Source organism: Artemia franciscana, chromosome 19 (genome assembly GCF_032884065.1).
Source record: "Artemia franciscana chromosome 19, ASM3288406v1, whole genome shotgun sequence".
NCBI classification, from domain to species: Eukaryota; Metazoa; Arthropoda; class Branchiopoda; order Anostraca; family Artemiidae; genus Artemia; species Artemia franciscana.
In genome coordinates this window covers 30,093,056-30,113,217 of record NC_088881.1, presented here as the reverse complement: position 1 = coordinate 30,113,217, position 20,162 = coordinate 30,093,056, and the positions used below count along the sequence as shown (strand labels likewise).

General features: G+C 35.6%; 1 protein-coding gene across 17 annotated transcripts in view; it reads right to left on the bottom strand.

Annotated features, from left to right (window-relative positions):
* LOC136039538 (prominin-like protein) overlaps positions 1 to 20,162 on the bottom strand; it is a 150,731-nt gene that overhangs the window by 14,782 nt on the left and 115,787 nt on the right. For 9 of the 17 annotated variants that reach the window (XM_065723349.1, XM_065723347.1, XM_065723358.1 and 6 more), the window contains 5 exons: positions 18,101 to 18,193; positions 14,457 to 14,681; positions 13,376 to 13,534; positions 7,154 to 7,275; positions 4,348 to 4,398 (listed from right to left, as the gene is read on the bottom strand). In XM_065723349.1, coding sequence (XP_065579421.1) covers positions 4,348 to 4,398; positions 7,154 to 7,275; positions 13,376 to 13,534; positions 14,457 to 14,681; positions 18,101 to 18,193 — 650 coding nt within the window. Of the gene's footprint in view, positions 1 to 399; positions 484 to 4,347; positions 4,399 to 7,153; positions 7,276 to 13,375; positions 13,535 to 14,456; positions 14,682 to 18,100; positions 18,194 to 20,162 lie in introns of all 17 variants that reach the window. The other 8 variants (XM_065723351.1, XM_065723359.1, XM_065723356.1 and 5 more) reach the window with 2 other exon arrangements.

The window sequence follows — 20,162 nt, the reverse complement described above, 5'->3', positions numbered from 1 at the left end:
CAGGTTTTTAGAACGTTATACTGTTAGATCTTTACAACGCTAGAACCATAGATCTTTTAGAACTATATAATGCTTGGCAACACTCGACATTAATTTTTTTTCGAGTAATAATAAGAATAATTCTCAATTCCTGACAGAAAAACTATTGCTAAGCTTGAAAAACTGGCAAGTGTCGCAAAACGTAGATGGTATCGGTAGTTTTTTGTCGACAATAGCGCCAGTTTCCACTCTTATAAACTACCAATATTCTTTTCAGATTACAGTTAACCTTTAAAGAAAGCCAAACAAGAATTAAGTGCGTCTGGACTAATCAAAGTCAATAAATGTCTCTTAAGTCGTAAGCCAGGGTAGATATAAGAAAAGCAGGGTGGGTTCACATCACCAGGTTTTGATCTTTACCTGTCAAAAGCAAGCAGCAAAGCTGCTGAAGTCAAAAAACGTAACCATGCAACCACTTCCAAAGTATCAGCGTCATAAAGTAAGCTAAGAAAAATAGATAAAAGTCATGCTGAAGAAAAACAGAATAAATAGAGATAGAAGTCAAAAACAGAATATTTGATAAAGCTAAGCTTCAGAATTTTCTAAAGATCCAAAAAAGTACATTATGAAATCTATACAAAGGCCTGTTTTTATGGGAGTTATTCCAGTTTAGTTTAATCTTGTTCGTCTGTTATGTATTTAAAAAAATAAGTGTTTTATTCAAAAGCCTATCCTCACCTGTCCAGTCTAGTCAACTACTGCAATTGGAATAGGCAAACTTAGGACTAAGCAAATTCGGCTTTAGATAGCTTTATATCAGGAGCGCTATTTTGGGGGAAGGGCATATCCCTTCTCTAATATCTTTTATCTCTTGATTTAGTTAAAGATGCTCCTAAACATTTTCCAAAAAATGTAACGTGAAGGGAACCACAATGAACAGATATAAAAAAAAGGGAGAAATTAATCTGGCTTTAAGAGTTTGCGACGTCCGATTTTCTTTGTTTTTGCGACAACAAAACACAATTTTTTAATAATCATCTTGACAGTCATTTATATCATGACTTTAAAAAGCCAACAATTCCAACAAGGTTGAACATGTAAACGTTCTAACTTGTGTTTTACCTAATGTAAGTGCGGTGGTTGAGTTGCAGGAAAATTCAGTTATACGAGGGTTCAGTTACATGGTGGTTCAGTTGTACGGTGGTTAAGTTGAACAGTGGTTCATTTGCACGGGGGTTCAGCTGCATGGGGTTTAATTAAATGGGGCTGAGTTGTGCGGCGGTTGAGTTGCACGAAGACTCAGTTAAATGGGGTTCAGTTGCACAAGGGTTCAGTTACACGAGGGTACAGTCACACCGGGGTTCAGTTACACGGTGGTTAAGTTACAATGGAACCCACAAAAATAAAAGGAAGCCCCTGACCAAGGAACTGTCAGTGGACCTCACCAGAAAATTTTGGGACATCATAATAAATAACTCCTACTTTCGGAAAAATTTAGCAGTAATTGTAAACACATCATTAGCTAGCATTTCTTTCCTCCCTCCCCAGTCATATTTTGCATCAGCGATTTAAAATAAATTGTCAGATGATTTTTTTTTGTCCTATCTCATTTTAATTAGATGTCTTAAGTTCACATCGTTGCCTTGAACAAAAAGGTACGTTTGAATAATAGGAGTATATATATATATATATATATATATATATATATATATATATATATATATATATATATATATATATATATATATATATATATATATATATATATATATATATATATATATATATATATATATATATATATATATATATATATATATATATATATATATATATTAGAATTAAACTTAGTGTATGGGATAACAAAAACGCAAACTTGGTTATTGCCAGACAAAACTCGCCATTAAACAGCATCCGACGCGAACGATGCTTTACATTAGTGCATACCCGATCCTCGATTTTTTGGAGTTTTCCAAATTAGCCTCCCCCCTTACAAACACACATACACACCCGAAGAAACTGACCTTTCAAAAATGCCCCAAAAAATTAAAAAATTGGATTTCGTGTTACCGTTTCTGTATATACCGTGTTTGCGAATGCTAATTTAAGGTGAAATTAGGCGTTACAAGGCAAAACCTATGATTATATTTAGCGTTTCTTTCCCTCCACCCTATTATCCCAGTTTTTCCTATCCTCCTCCCCAGAGAGCCAACTTTTCCTCCTTCCATACTTTGTATCAATCTGTCAGAAAAAAAAATGCCGTTTGTCATATTTAAATTATGGTCGAGAGTTCATATCGTTACTGTAAACAAAAAGACTTATCTAACAAAAAAGACATATTTCCTCTTTTTTAAATTGATACAAGGGATACACAAGAACACAGATTTGATTATGGCCGGACGAAACTCGCCATTAAAATAGCGTTCAACACCAACAATAATTTACGTTAGTGTTTAGCCTATTCCTGAATTTTTGAAGTTTTTCAAAATTAGCCCCTCCCCATATTTTTCCTAAATTAGCCCCCACCCTCCCAAAAAAAAACACATACACCAGAAGAAACTGATCTTTTCAAAATACCCACAAAAATTTGCAACTTGGATTTCGTGGCACAATTTCTGTATTTACTGCGTTTACGAATGTTAAATTAAGACGAAACTTAACATTTGATTTAGCTTTTCTTTCCTCCCACCCCAGTATCCCAGCCTCCATCTCCTCTTCCCCAGAGAGCCAACTTTTCCTCCCCTCCTCCTTAGAGAGCCAAATTTTCCTCCTACCATACTTTGCATCAATTTGTCCGAACAAAATCCCATTTTGTTTTATTTAATAGGATGGTATTATAATAGGATGGTTCATATCGTTACGCTAAACAAAAAGACCTATCTATAAAAAAAAAAATAAAAAAAAAAAAAATGTAGGCTATCTTCTCTTGTTTTAAATTCATACAGGGTATACACAAGAACACAAATTTGATTATTACCGGAAGAAACTCGCCATTAAAATAGCATTCAGCACCAACAATACTTTACGGTAGTGTTTACCCTTTCCCTGACTTTTTGGAGTTTTCCCGAATTACCCCCTTCCCCCTATTTTGTCAGAGTTCCCCCTAATTTGTCCGATATTTTTTTTTGTCCTGTTTTATTTAATTAGATGGTCTAGAGTTCATATCGTTACGCATCTAACACAAACAAGACTTTACACAATCCCTCAATTTTCCGAGTTTTTCAAAATTAACCCCCCCCCCCTTCAATTTTTCCCAAATTAACCGCTGCCCCCGATGCTCTAAGAAACTAAGATTTTCAAAATCTTTCCAAAAATTACCAACTTGTGTTTTGCGGTAACAATTGTGTGTTCACGAACGTTAATTTAAGCAGAAATTTGGCGTTATAAGGCAAAACTTATTATTAGTTTTAGTGCTTCTTTTCTGCTTCCCCAGTCATAATTAGCATCAATTTGTAGAAAAAAAAATTCTGTCCTGTTTCATCTAATTAGATGTTCCAGAGTTCATTTTTTGCCCTAAACAAAGAGCGTATCTGACAAAAAAAGGCGTATTTTCTCTTTTTTTTTAAATCAATGCACAGGATACCCATAAAAAAAACTTTATGACTGGACAAAACTCGCCATCAAGATAGAATCCAACACCAACAATAATCTAAGTTAGTGTTTACCCTTTCCATGAACTTTTGGACTTTTCCAAAATTACCCCCCTTCTCCCATGTCCCAAGAAACTGAGCTTATCAAAATCTTCCCAAAAATTACCAACTTGTATTTCGCGTTAGTGATTGTGTATCCACGAACGTTAATTTAAGGCAAAATTCAGCATTATAAGGCGAAACTTATCATTGGTTTTAGTGTGTCTTTTCTGCCTCTTCCGGTCATACTTAGCATCAGTTTGTCAAAGGAAAAAAAATCTGTTCTGTTTCATTTAATTAGATGTTCTAGAGTTCATCTTGTTGCACTAAACAAAAGGGCGGATCTGACAAAAAAGGGTATTTTCTCTTTTTTTAACTTACTGCAAGGGATACACATAAAAAACTCGATTATGACTGGACAAAACTCGCCATTAAACTAGCATCCAACACCAACAATACATTAAGCCATTGTTTCCCCTATCTCCGAATTTTTTGGACTTCCCGAAAGCACCCCACCCCCTCCACCACAAGAAATTGAGCTCTCCAAATCTCTCCAAAAATTAACACCTTACATTCCGTGTTAATGTTCGTATATTTATGAACACTAACTTAAGGCGAGATTTCGGAGAGCCTGTTTTCCTTTCGGAGGTACTCGGGGAAACCCCGAAAAATTGAAGGATAGAGGAAGCACTGCTTAACGTACTGAAAGCAAAAAAGCATTTCCTTTGTAGTCACTTACTTAGATACTGGGATATTGTCCCTGTCTCCGTAGGCATAGTACATGTAAGACCTAAAAACCAAAATGAAACAAAGGCGTTAATTTAAATAGGAAAAAAGAATCACGTTAGTAAAAAGGTAAAGAAATAAAAATAAATAAGCAAACCACAAGCAACGCATCCATATTAAACAAGGCTAGTCAAAAAATTAACCGTATTCAAACTTTTATAATAGTCAAAGCAAAAACATATTCATTAAGGGATGTGAAACCATGACCTCTTTTGAAGGAAGCTCTACAAATTCTGAAAACTTCTTTAAGACAACCACAAATATTTACTCATCTAGTTCCTAAGGTGCACATTGCTTAACTTCAACCCCCCCCCCAACAGCTGGATAAACATATATCCCACTGTGTATATATATTCTCACTATATTTTAAAATTAATCTAAATCTAAAATCTAAAGAGAAGAATAAAGCAAATGTAATCAAACAGTTCATGATCAGGAATTGTAAGTAAGGAGAGACCCGGTTCAATAGTAACCAAAATTTAAAAATATAATTTTAATGCCAATATATACACCAAAAGAATTGTATTTCTATGCTGATTTCAAATATAAAAGTTTCATCAAGTTTAGTCTTACCCATCAAAAGTTACGAGCCTAAGAATATTTGCCTTATTTTCGAAAAAAGGGGGGAACACCCCCTAAAAATTAAAGAATGTTAATGAAAATAACACCATCACATTCAGCGCATCAGAGAAGCCTACTCTATATGTTCCAAGCTCCTATCTGCACAAATGAGGAATTTTGTTTTTTCTGTCTTTTTTTTTTTTTTTTTCCCAGAGGTGATCATATCGACCCAAAGGCCCTAGGACATCACGAGATAGCTCATTCAAGCGGAAATTAAATTTTTTGCCCTTCTTAAGCGACCTAAAAAATTGGAAGACAACTAGGCCCCCTTCCACGCTCATTTTTCCCAAAGTCACCCGACGAAATTTATATATAATAATTAGGGTTCACTTTCCACGCGGAAAAGTTTCTAGCATAATTAACTTTTTCCCATGCTGACCAATGGTCTGCGTTACGCAGGTACAGATCTACTGATTCAATACCTTTGGCTGGGAGTGCAATACGTGGTTGGTGATAAATCATCCAACAATTCCCCTATTCCCCCCTAAATTTTTCCAAGTGCCCAATTAGAGGTGAGTCTATTCTGGCTGAGCTTACAGAGTCACACGATTCATTCTCTTCCCAAAACCAAATAATTAGCAACACCAGGACTCGAAGCTATGTCCTCAGGATTTCAAGTCTAGAGCGCTAACCACTTGGCTAGGAAGGCTCAAGCCAAATTTGCCTTAAACAGCCAACTTTAATTTTTTTTTAGAGGAGTTACTTAACACAGTAGTTTAAACATAACTACTTTAGCCTTCATCTATGCAACTACCAAAAACAAGGTCAAAATTTGGCCAACTTAAAACATTATGAGAAGAAATTTAGTGTTCAGTCTTGATACAACCACTACTACTAGCTCTTCACGCAAGCTGGCCGAGGCCAAGAAAGTTCCGCTCACTCCTCCTCTACCCCAGTCCAATCAAAGCTTCATTTTTCATCCACTACCATGAAGCTATCAAATATGAATTAATAAATAGTATGATACATAAACATAATATTATATTAATATCTAATATTATAATAAATTAAATAGGAAATAATATTATAACATTACTATAAAAATATCTAATACATCAAATAGTATTAAGCAGTATATAATAATATATTAGGAAAATAAAACACTGCCCTCTTCCAGAATAAAATCTCAGGAGGCCAACTTTAAACTTCTCTATGAAAGTTTCAATTATTTAATTCGGTGGTATAATATAATATGATATTTCCTAAGAGTACCAGTAGATTCTTGAAATGGCCTTAATCTACAGCAAATACCGAAAAAATCCAGCTTACGTAAAATTTGGCCAACTCAAAAGTTTACGAGTAGACATTTCCTGTTTAATTTGTTTAAAATTTTTTGTGTTGTTTGACTACCACTACTACTAGCAACTCATTGCAGCACCAAGCCACCCAAGACATATAGATTTCAAGTCTTGTAAGAACCCATATTGCAATATATTTTGGTGGATTGGAGACTAAAATGTTTAAGCCCCCCCCCCAAATCCCAACACAAAATTTGAAGTTCTAATTTACTTCAATCCTTTCTTGCGACCTCTTCCTATCCTATTCAGGGATGATCTGCTTTGAATAATCTTTGTGATCAAGCTCTTTGTTCTTATTTGATAAATCTTTTACATAAATCGTTTTCCCATGTGGTATGCAAGGATAAAGATAAAGGTCCTCCAAAGCTATGATGGAGCGTCGAAAAGACATTTCATTTGCTGGGTCTTTTTCAAGGAAAGTAGTAGCCTTGTCGCCAAAGTTTGTCGTAACGGAGATCGACGTGTGGGCCCTGTATTGTCTACGCCAAGCTTAATATTTTGGTAATAATAATCAGTGGTGGCAATCCACAAAAATTAACAGGGGGGAGGGAGGGGTGAAATTTATCAATATTTAGGATGGGAAAAATTTGTCATTTTTATAATGAAAATACCGAAAAAGTATTTTTAATGAAAACACCCCAAAAAGGTGTTTTTGAAAATCTAGAAGGGGTTGAGAGGATTTAGAGGGGAGGACATAATCTCCACCCCCTAACTGACACCAGTGACAATAATAAAAGAAGTTTTCTCTAGCACCATTGATCTTGTTTGAAAAAAAGAAGACTCTATTTTGATCTGTGTCATAATACAAAAGAAACAAAAAACTAAAAAGGGATAACTTACGGTTGTGTGTTAGCAGGTGCGTAATCTTCCGTTTTCTTGTAGAGATCAATAAGAGGCAAGCTGACAAAGGCACATATTATGAACCATACAAGTGCCCATCCCACTGCAGCCCAAAATCCATTCTAAAGAGAGTGAAAAATGTATATATATATTTTTATTATTGTTATATATTGTTATTATTAAATGACTTGGTTTATTTAATATTATAATAATACCATTCGGCATATTAATCATAAACCTGCCTACAATGTTAACTTGACAAAGGTAAATATCATAAACTAAATATATACCTTTGTCACTTCAACCTAAAAACCATTCTTAAAGACAGTTAAGTAAAGGGACGTTCACACCTAGGTCTATCTAGGCTCCCATATTTATCTTTTTTGGCACCAATCCATTCACTCGTAAAATTATCTTCACGGCAGAAACTAGTCACAGCTAAGCATCCAGTTCTTCAAGTTGTTCCTACTTTAATTAAGGATATTTTATTCACTCTGATACGTGGTCAGGTGTCATACAGTTCGTGGTAACGAACTGTAGTAAGGAGCGACCCGGCTCAATAGTAAACAAAACTCTAAAAAACGGAATTTCATTCCTAAAAGATATATAAAAAAATCAGGTTTTTATGCTGATTGCAAATATATAAGTTTTATCAAATTTAGTCTTTGTCATCAAAAGTTACGAGCCTGAGAAAATTTGCGTTATTTTGGAAAATAGGGGGAAACACCCCCTAAAAGTCATAGTATCGTAACGAAAATCACACCATCGCATTCACCGTATCAGAGAACCCTATAGAAAAAATTTCAAGGTCCAATCTACAAAAATGCGGGATTTCGTGTTTTTTGCCAGAAGACTAATCACGGGTGCGTGTTTATTTGTTTGTTTGTTTTTTTTTTTTTTTTTTCCAAGGGTCATCGTATCGACAAAGTGGTCCTAGAGTATTGCAAGAGGGCTCATTCTAACGGAAATGAAAAGTTCTAGTGCCCTTTTTAAGTGACCGTAAAAATTGGAGGGCACCTAGGCCCCCTCCCACGCTCATTTTTTCCCAAAGTCAACGGATCAAAATTTTGAGATAGCCATTTTGCTCCGCATAGTCGAAAACCATAATCACTATGTCTTTGAGGATGACTTACCCCCCACAGTCCCTGGGGGAGGGGCTGCAAGTTACTAACTTTGACCCATGTTTACATACAGTAATGGTTATTCGGAAGTGTACCGACGTTTTCAGGGGGACTTTTTTGTTTGGGTGTGGGGTTCAGGAGAGGGGGCTATATGGGAGGATCTTTCCTTGGAGGAATATTTCATATGGGAAGAGAAATTCAATGAAAAGGGCGCAGGATTTTCTAGCATTACTATTAAAAAAAACAACAAAAAAAACAATGAAAATATAAACATGAAAAAGTTTTTTCAATTGAAAGTATGGAGAAGCATTAAAACTTAAAACGAACAGAGATCATTACGCATATGAGGGGTTCTAAAAATACTTCAGCATAAAGAGCGAGGTATTTAGAAGGAGATAAATACTTCGCTCTTTATGCTAAGTTATTTTTAGTAATTTCAACTATTTGTTCTACGGCCTTTCTGATTCAGGGGTCATTCTTAAAGAACTGGGACAAAACTTAAGATTTAGAGTGATGAGCGAGGTATTAACGAGGGGACAAACCCCCTCATATATATAATCAAAAATATAAGAATATAAAAGTTTGTTACGTGAGTTAATTCTTAAGTTACGTATATTTTTTACTAATAAAAACGTTCGTTAAAAATTAAAAGTTCCCCCCCCCCTTATTTCTCAAAATCGTCTGATCAAAACTAAAAGAAAGCCATTTAGCCAAAAAAAGAATTAATAGCAAATTTCATTTTCATTATTTATGTACGGAGAGCCAAAATTAGACATGCATAAATTCAAAAACTTTCAGAAATTAAATAAAAAAACAAGTTTTTTGAAATGAAAGTAAGGAGCGACATAAAAACTTAAAACGAACAGAAATTACTCCTTATATGAAAGGGGCTTTTCCTTCTCGACACACCGCTCCTTGCGCTGAAGTTTGATTCTTTCTTGCAACTCTACTTTTTAAAACAATAAAAGACTTTAGCGTAAAGAGTGGGGTGTCGAGGAGGAAAAGCTCCTTTCCTATAAGGAGTAATTTCTGTTCGTTTTAAGTTTTTATGTCGCTCCTTACTTTCATTTAAAAAAACTTGTTTTTTTATTTAATTAAATAAAATTACTACTTGTAAGATTACATATACACATTTATTATTAAGTGAACTGGTTTAACTGATATCAGAATAATGCTATCCTGTGTATTGAAATGTCAACAAGCTGACAATGACAAGCTGATAAAAGCCAACATCATGAACCAAACAAGTGCCCATTCCACTGAAGGTCAAAGTCTGACGGACGTTCAGACGCAGGTCTGGCTAAATTCCCAGACGTATACCTATGTCAGTTTACAGACCTAGCTGAAACCTAGACTTATGTAAGTTATCATCATCACAAGATTCACCAGAACCAGGTAATAGACTTCGATAGATTTAAGAGAAAATCAATAATAAACGCCTTAATTGTGTTTTCGGGAGTTAGTACCAAATCTTGCCAATGTAGGAGTGGGTTGGTGGTTGCGAAACAGAAAGGCTCTATAGAAGGTCTGAGAACAAAATTTACGAACTCATTTTATTTGAATCTCATTGTAACATTGGGGGAGTGATAACAACAATGCAATGGCTGTTTACAATTCACGGGACGTGCAATTATTTTCAGTCCTCTAGACGACGTTGTCTTCAGTGCAGCTCTGTTTTTGTACACATGTATTACTATTGTGAGGATGGAAGTCGATCGTAATATTTTTTATGAAAAGATTCCTTATGGAAGAGGGCAAAACGATCTCGGAAGGTCTAGAGATGCTGGACCCCGTATACGCAGACGGTCTTCTGAAAAGATATTCTCAAGCGGCTGACAAGGTTGAGAGAGGGCAAGATCTCAACGAAGGACAATGAGCGTTCTTGACACCCATCCGCTGTTTGTCATTATTTATTTTTTGTGAAAGAAATTGATAAAACCATCAATTCAAAGCGTCGCCTTTGTCACCTAGTCTAAGATGTCACCCAAGTCACCTGGTTCAACCGAGAAACTGGAATTCACGCAAGAGTCGGATCGTTACCGAAAACTTGTCAGTCAAATAAAACAACATTTCAAAATGTAATGACGGGAGAAGACTCATAAATTTACGACTAAGATCCTGAGACTAAAAAACAAATCGTAAAATGAAAAAAAGAGCGGCCAGTGACACAAAAAAATCCAAAAAACAGGGTTTCAAAATCAAGGTCATACTGTTTGATGGTCATTTTTAATTCACGTGGAATTGCGCTCAAACAATGAATTCCCCATGGTCAGACGGATGATCCCCATTTCTACATAAAAGTATTGAAACGCTTATTGAAACGACCGCCTGACAGAATGCTCAGGAAGAAATCTGACTTGTGGTCCACTCGTGGTTATTCGTAGGTGCTTCACCACAACAATGCACCCTCTCATAAATTCATAATTCTGAAGATTATGAAAAGTCAACATAACTTTAATAGAATTTTTGTCTCATTCAAAATTAAAGAAATATGAAATCTTATTCGTGGCAAATACGATAGTATGCCAGGCGGGTGATAATATTTTGATTCAACTACCCAGAGAAAAAGGGTAAAACAAGAACATAAGGAACAGAAGGCAACCATAAATCCCTTAATACTTAAAAGTTGAAAGCTAGATAGCAGCTTGTTTTCAACTTTCGCATATAAACTTTCAACTACCCAGAGAAAAAGGGTAAAACAAGAACATATGGAACAGAAGGCAACCATAAATCCCTTAATACTTAAAAGTTGAAAGCTAGATAGCAGCTTGTTTTCAACTTTCGCATATAAACTTTCAACTACCCAGATTCAACTACCCAGAGAAAAAGGGTAAAACAAGAACATAAGGAACAGAAGGCAACCATAAATCCCTTAATACTTAAAAGTTGAAAGCTAGATAGCAGCTTGTTTTCAACTTTCGCATATAAACTTGTTATATAGTAACAAGTGTGTTTTACACATATATTATGCATAGTATATTTTACAAGTATATATAGTACGTTAAACAAGCATGTTATATATTGACAAATTAACTGTTTCTCGCACATAGTAACTTGTAGTTTCTATCGCTTACAATGCTGAGTGAATTTCGTAACCTATGGTTGACTATTGTAAGCAGGCTGAAACAAAATCGCTAAGCACTTGTAAAATTTGAAGAATGGAACGGTTATAATAAATTATGATTTACATTATTTGCATAATCCAACGATTGCATAAAATTAGTTTGACATTTTTAAATGACAATTGGTAATTTAGAAAGTATGCGTCAAAATTTGAAAAAAAAGTCAATGGGAAATGAATGGCTACCTTTTTGTCAGGTACCCTCTATGCACCCCCTATGTGACTGTCCTCCACCAAGGAAAACTCCTCGTAGGGCTTGTTCCTCCATCAAGGGAAAACGGCCAAAAGTCATTAGCACAATGTCCGCAGAACAGTCAAAGGTGAGCAAGTTCATGTTTAGGATAGTCCAGACTAGCAAAGTAAAAAAAAAGACAACATTTAGCACCAAGGCTATATCAAGAAGGGGGAGATTAGGGGTTTGAATCCCCACGGAATATTTGTCCGACTCGTAAACACGCAATAAAATGCATATAAACAAGTTTTTGGTACCATTCTGACCAATTGGTTGGTGCGTTGTGTTGGGAATTCTTTGTCCGAGGGGCAAGGGTTCGACTCCTGGCGCGACCGGTTATTTGGTTTAGGACCGGGGTGAGTTGCGTGACTCATTATCTATCTATCACAGTCGACCTATCTCTAAATGGATACCTGGAGGGATCCGGGTAAGGTAAGCAGGAATGGCGTAATAAAGCATAGGATGGCTAGCCCCTAACCTCCCATTGAACTTCCTGGCGGAAGGGCTACAAAACAGAGTTCAGCACCACCAACTTGGACCTTGACGGTTTAGTGCCGTCATACTTACTTACATTTTTGTGTAACAAATTTTTGGTGGGTTAAAAACATAATTATGTGTTTTACTTAATTAATTTTATCAAGCTAAATTTTAATTAAGCGATTTCATTTGCTCTATTTTTAATGGTGTGAGAGCATTGTACAGCACTGGCAAATTTTCATTCCCAACAAACTTTTAGATTGAAATTTCAAATATATAGCATCATCATTATGTTATCTAACATTGTATAACACAAATATATAACATAATTTAAATATATAATATATATTTAATTATACATATTAAATATATAACATTTTTACCCTTCTCAAAAGTAGCTACCGTTATGCAATAAATACAATAATATAATCCAGTGTTTTATTAGAATTCTCTTATCAGAAAACAACAGAGACCTACATAATAGCATATAGCAGTCACCCTGTTTTGTGTTTTGTACTCATTGTATTAAACTCCTTTAAAAACATTAACTATAGTTCAGCATATATGAGTTTCTTTCGTTTTTATGGTTGTTTATGTTTTGTTTAGTGTTAACGTATACCATATTATATACTGTATACCCAACTACCTGACAGAATCTCAAACAGTAAGCTGTAGGAAATACGTGGTTCAGTGTCACTTTCTAGGACTATAATGAGATGATAGAGAAACAGCTAAGATATGTTTTTGCGGATGAAGGATGACAGAGGGCCAAAGATTGTCTTTGTCGCCCAACCGTCTGGGGCCAAACAAAAAGCAGGTCATCCCCGATTCGCGCGGAACGATGTTGTAAGGAAAGACTCAAGGGAAATAGGAACATCTTTAGAGGGTGCACAGGGAGGCTTTGAATTGACTGGGATGGAAGAGGAATGTGCGTAGCGGTGTTGGCATCAGGTAGCCTGATGCTGTAGTGAGTAGTTAGTAGTAGTAGTTCACATCTTGTAATCTTTTTATGTCCGTGTTAATTTGTTTAAGCTTGTTTTGCTTCTCATTTTTTCACTTTCTTTTTTCCGTAAATGCTGTTAGATATGAAGCCAAAACGGGAAGCCGGATCTGAAGCCAAGACTCTTCTTTCAATATTTTTATTTCATTTTAACTCTAAATTCATTTTTTTTTTTCAAAATTGAACCCAAGTCGGTTATAGCAGTTTTCATACTCGTCTATTTTCCTTTTCTTTTGAACACAACCCCTTTAAACACTTATAACCAACTTACCAAAGGATCAATGATTCCTCTACATAGAGCCTCAACTGGCACAGCTGCAGCATGATTGAGTGGACCACACCGTCCAATCTCTTTCTCTGAGTAGTTACCAACCCTGTTTGCATAATCCTGGATAAGTCTCTCAAAATCTCTTCCAAATTCGTGGGCCACCTACAAATTAAAAGCAAATTAATTAGAGTTGAAATCAAAGAGTATGGTTTACATATAAGTGTGAAATAGAACTAGTGTCGACAAAAAGAACTATCAACGCCATCTAGCGTTGATAGACACAATCGACGACATGACTGCCTGTCCATAGATTATTCTTTATGGTTTATTGTGTATGGCTATGCTATCTGACCTATGTGATTGTATGGATGAATAGGGTTAAGGCCTCATTCAAGTGATGGTCTATATTAATCACTAATTTAGGAAAACTGTCTTCCTTTTCTCCTTCTGTCTCCTTTTTTTTATGTGTGTTGTGCTGTTGCATTGGTGATTTCTCTTTTCGTTATATATATATATATATATATATATATATATATATATATATATATATATATATATATATATATATATATATATATATATATATATATATATATATATATATATATATATATATATGTGTGAATATATTCATATATATCCGTTGATCATATTCGAATATCCTCCCCTGAATGGTCATTTTCACTTTAATGAAAACGAGCACACCTTTTGAAGCATGAAACATTTTGTTGCGGTTCAGTTTCCGCGTTTTCTGATAATAAATAATTAAATAATAACAATCATTAAAATGGAAAGAATCATTTGATTTATCAATTGATTTAGCCTCTCTATTCAATTTTGAAATTTGAAAAATGTATGCTTAGGAGGGCATTTTCTGCAATCTAGGTGAAAATTAGGGTTTGGTCAATCTTTATATAGTTCAATAGTTTGATAATTCATGAATTAATTATCAAAAATGTTTTTTTTTTTTTGTCAAGTCAAGAAACGTTTCCATAAATAGGCATTTTGTTCTTGCTCCTGAACCTCCCACCCCCAGAAAAAAAAACTAAATCTCTCATTTGTGTTTCACTTGAAACTTGCCTACCTCCTGAAGCATAAAAGATCCGTTTTGCTGAAGTTCCTCTTCTGCGTCTTCTGCTAAAGACACAAGCTTCCTCACAGCCTCTTCTAAACTCGTTTCGTTGAATTTAATATTCTCTTCAATTCTTGCCGCAATGATTTTCAGCGATTTAGCCGAATCTTCCATGAATCGTACCGTATTCTTTTGGTGCCCTTCGAGTTTATCAGCAAATCGAATCAGTGTCTTTTCCTGCAAAAAAATACCTGATTAAGAACAGAAAAACAACACAGCAAAAAAGGTATGGAAATAAACTGCTTTACAGACTTTTTAATATCTGAATTTTTAAGGCCAATTTATGAGTGGGAGAAATATCTTCTAGTTTTTTGTTGGGAAATAGCACATTAATGCGCAAAAATCCAGGATCCCTATTATTCTTATTCACCAGCTAAAAAAAAGACACCAGACGAATTATGATAGTATGAAATGAAACGTATAAATAACAATGACAAATCAAGTCTAATTTTAATTTATTAATTGCTTTATAAATTTACTTGGATATAATCTGGAATTTTCTGAAAATAGATAAGATATATTTACCAAGAAAGACAAAAATCATATAAAAAACACAGGGCACTTATCCCTATAAAGGCCCCATGGTCTGAAAAGAAGGGAGAAGACACACCAACTGATAAAATTTCAACCAAAAAATAAGAAGAAAAAATAGAGAGTGGGAGGAAGAGAGAAAGGGAGAGAGAGAGAGAGAGAGAGAGAGAGAGAGAGAGAGAGAGAGAGAGAGAGAGAGAGAGAGAGAGAGAGAGAGAGAGAGAGAGAGAGAGAGAGAGCGAGAGAGAGAAAGAAAGATTTCAGCGACGCATAAGAGTTTACTCCATTAGCTCAGCAGATATTAGGCAAGCTCCAATAGAAGCCCAACAGTTATAATAATTACACTAATAATAGACAAAATGGGTTTTTAGAAAAACTTACATAGGAAGATTTATTTGTACATCACAAGGCCTTACATTTACACAAGTCACAGATCTAGGTTAATTTGGCTTAAACCTAAATTACCCGAATGTAGGCAAATTCTTTTGATTTTAAAGCATTACCTACAAGACAGGCTACTTAAAAAATACACACAAATATGACAATTATATTTTTTAATACACGTTTCTTTTTTTAAATATAAGTATAAACTGTACAATAAACCAGATGTAAATGACAACATGAGTAATGACAACAAGATTATGCCATGGCAACATGGCAAGCATACTGTGCCACCTTAAGCATCCGGTAGACGTGTGGTATATCTTCAAAACCCTGACATTGTTTCTAAATATTCATAAATAAAAAAGTTATAAAATATAACAGTTCCTAAGTATATGTAACTTCCAGCCAATTTTTTTTTATCTATTGGCAATTATGTGACTATACAATAAGCACCTTAGGGCTTTATTTCCCCACTAATCACAGTCACTAACTCTCCAATCCTTGAAAAAGAATACACGTTTTGTATGGCTATTGCTCGATATGCTCCACTGCTAATTAATGAGAGAGAGAGAGAGATAATTTTTTCTTTGAGAGAGAGAATTTATTGAAAAAACACAAAAAAATGAAAATTTAAAAATTGCCAAAAAGCCTTATGGCTTGTGCAGCCATTCTCGAAACTACAAAACAAATCACTTATCATTGCCCAAAAAGCCACCCCTAAAGAGCAAAAAAAAAACAAAAAAAAAAAAAAAAAAAAAAAAAAAAAAAAAAAAAAAAAAAAAAAAAAAAAAAAAAAACAAGCGATAAAAAGTCACCACTTGAGACCCTGTACAACGCTAACCTAATATAACAGCACTTTTATGCACTATTTCCTAACTTTATCTATATATAAGAAAAGAAAAAAAAAATCATAAATACCAAAACAATGGTCCCTAGGCAATCCACGAAAAGCCGGCCTACCAGCAGTCTCTTGAACTATGTCATAAGGAAGGGACTCCCATATAGAAGGAAGAACATGACGAATCGAAAATGCAGACCTTGTAGACCTTTTAATCGGTTTTCTAATCGCTGACGAATTCCCTGTCTCATATAATGCTTTTAAAATATTTTATATACCTTTTAAATCGCTCCCCCTTTCCTTTGAACAGTGTTTGTAAAAAAACAGCTTTTAAACTAAAACCAGGTCGTTTATTAACTGATAGTGTTTTATTTGGGATATTTTTTGGAATATTTGTAAAGTTTCTTTAGCTTTTCTGATTCAGACCTAAAGCATTTGATGGTAAAATTCTAGTTAATTGACTTCTTGCTATCTCAGAAAGGGTTTAGGTTAGGAAAATGAAACTTTCAGGGATGAATCTACGGAATAAAGTATGTCCCGGGAAGGTATTTCAAAGTACCCACCTCCACTTCTTCTCCCTTTAGAGTGCCTTGAAATTTGCCTACATGACAAGTCTATACCTATTGAAATTTTGACAAAACAATATTTTACCTTAATTTTCAGTTACTAGTTCCTTTTTCTCTGCCTTTAGTTATGAAAATTCAATTCCTGTTATTTGAGTAGAATTTTGAGCTATATCAATGTTTTTTTTCAAAATTTAGGAATTGTATTTGCATATCTTTAAAACCTTATAAAATGGGATTGAGCAAAGTTATGAAGCTGAAAACAATTTTGTTGTACTTTAATTAAGCAGAAGATCTATTTTGCAAGGTTTCACTTTTATAACACATATTTTTTTAAAGGTCATCAAAGGTCAGGGTCCTTTAGAGTGAGAAGGAGTGGAAGTAGGTACTTCAAAATACCTTCCCGGGACATACTTTAGCCTATAGACCCATTCCTGAAAGTTTCATTTTTCTAACCTAAACCCTTTCCGAGATAGCAAGAAGTCAATTAACTAGAATTTTACCGCATTTGATTATTGTTTAAATTTTAACAAAATTTGGATATTGGCTAAAAATAAAAACTAAAAAATTAGCTAAAAAAAAATTAAAAAACTAAAAAAAAAGTTTGACCAGCTGTTGTTTTGTACAGAAGGTGCGAGAGACCTGTCCTGATCGTATAGGAGCAGTAGGTTTAATTTCATAACCACAATTTTTATTATTTTTATTATTTTGTCAACCTTTTCCATTTTTTTACTATTCTATTATTTTTAGTCTATTTGGTTTCACCTTTTTAAATAATAAGCTTTATAACCTAGAGTTGGTAAAATTCTTATAAATTCTTAAATAGCGACAAAGACCATACTGCCTTTCCATCACAAACATCAAAAACAAGAAGAACAATAGGGAATTATTTTCATAAGACAGTGGATATCTAACTTGAATGAATATTTCGGTCATATGTCCAAGGGCCGTCCGCAGCAAAATATAAATATATAAATATATAGAAGAAGAAAAACTTATAACAAGATACGACCAATAGAACTAAAACGAAAATTATACTTTACAACATAGAAAGACATAAAAAAAAGCCATAGCGGCTTTTTTATAGAAAGTGTTTTTATAGAAAGTGTAAATAGAAAGTGTTTGACACTGTCAAGCTTGACGTGTCAAGTAAATTCTCTCCCATCCTTACAAAGAAGTATCTGTTATGGCTTTTTTTTATGCCTTTCTATGCTGTGGAGCATAATTCATTTTATAACCTAGTTGTTAAAATTTCTAGGAATTCCTAAAAATGAACTCACCACAGACTCGTCAAATGAAGAAACTTCTTCTGCAGTCCTTCTCAACTCTTCCGCGAAGACTAGCAGGTTTATCGCTGTGATCTGGTTTTCCAACTGAAAAAAAATCAAACTATTTCAAGACGTGCCAAGGATGGAGAAGGCATTTAGCTTTTAAAAGATCAAAATGTATGTAACTTGTAAGTAATTTTACACACTAGAGATGGTAGAGTTGAAACCCTTCAAATACAGCCCCATGAGTTGGCAATAAAAAAAATGAAACAAAATTTGAAAAAAGTAGTCATGAACTGGCAACAAAAATCACAAATCAGCAATTACCATGGGCCTACCGGAGTGTGGACACGTCCCTTGAGTTATAAACCTTCTCCCAGCAACGACTCAAAGTGAAGCAGAACACCATCGTGGGAGGATCCTCTACAGGATCCCTTGAGTCATCTTCTCAGTAGGGGCCTCCCCCAGGTCACTCGCACGTCTCCAGGTACCAGATAGGGGAACGCCATACAGATATGTAGGCTACCTCCATAGGAGGCACGGACCAAGGGGACCTAGTCCCTGGGGGTCCATAACAGAAACTGGGGCACCCTCACCCATGGGCCGTAAAAAAATACGAAGGAGGAATAAGACCCATAATATGTACACTCAGAACGGCCCACTGGCGTGCGGACACGTCCCATGAGTTACAAACCTTCTCCCAGCAATGGGTTAAATTGCATGGTGATGCAGAACACCATCATGGGAGGATCCTTTATAGGAGAAAAACTGCAGCAGGGCGTAAGATCCCTATCTATGGACAACAGCCAATGCAAAGGGCTGCCTTGCAACTTTCGGGACACCCGCAAGACTGGGGACCTTGCGGTTAACTCTATTCCCAAGAAGTATTAATAGACTTTAGCCTTGAAAAATTATGAATAAGGCTATTGTGTTTCCGACAAGCGATGCGACCCCCTAGGGGCGGGTGTCAAGAAGTAAGCAAGTCAACTCTACTACGGCACTCCCGGTAGGTGACGCGACTTCAAATATGGTGACGGAGTCGAGAAATCTGCAAGCCATATCCATGGGAAAACCAACTAGAGTCATAAAAAATGGAGAAAAATCAAGAATATTTATTGGATGTTGGAACGTCGATCTATTAAGCAAGACGCTAGGCAAGTTCTCCTTGTGTATGAGATGGAGAAGTAAAGTATTGATATATTATGCGTTTCTGAGACCAGAATCTCCGGTTCTGACTTTACAGTAATTACAGCGCCCGAAACGTTACAACAGTTCCACTTCTTCTACTCTGGACTAAACGATAATGCGGGACTCCATGGCGTTGGTTTCTTCATGAACCCTGAATGATTGCATATCAAACGTGAATATACGAAAAATCTGTGGTATCAAAAAAAGCATTGCCATCACGATCAGGGAACGTCGACTGAAGTGGTTAGGCCATGTCTTACGGAGGCCAACAGAGTACTTGCCGCGGCGAATCCTTCTAGCTAAGTCACTTAATTCACGGAAGAGAGATCAAGGAGGACAGCAGAAAACCTGGTGGAACTTCGTTAAATTAGACCTTGAACCTATTGGGGGGGGGGGGGTTCAGAAAGTTTGGTCGAAGATGGACAAATCAATGGTTGTCAGTTGCAAGCAGCTGGCATTAGACCGCAGTACGTGGTTCAAATAGGTCCCGAAGATCCTTGATACCGGCCAAGGTGGAAACGCCTGATTCCCACCAAATGTACAAGTAAGTAACCGCAACAGGGCATAGGATTCATATTTTCGACGCCGGCCTCTGCACGAGCTGAGTGGGGTTCTTCCAGGATAAGACTGATTTTATCTGCTAACTACGTGTCTCTGGATACGGGATTTTCCCTAACCAAACGGTCCTTTATAAGGGTGGTCTAAATCTCATGAGATGGGCGGAGCGCACCCCAAGCATTTCAGTGCCTAGATATCACCTAGATCTAATCAAATCTTATGCCTAGGGTTGGTTGGGCTTGCAACCCTCCACCCAAAATTGACTGCAATGAAAAGTGGCTGACATTGCCGCTGTCAAGGCCCCCCTCATAGCAGCACATCGATCCAC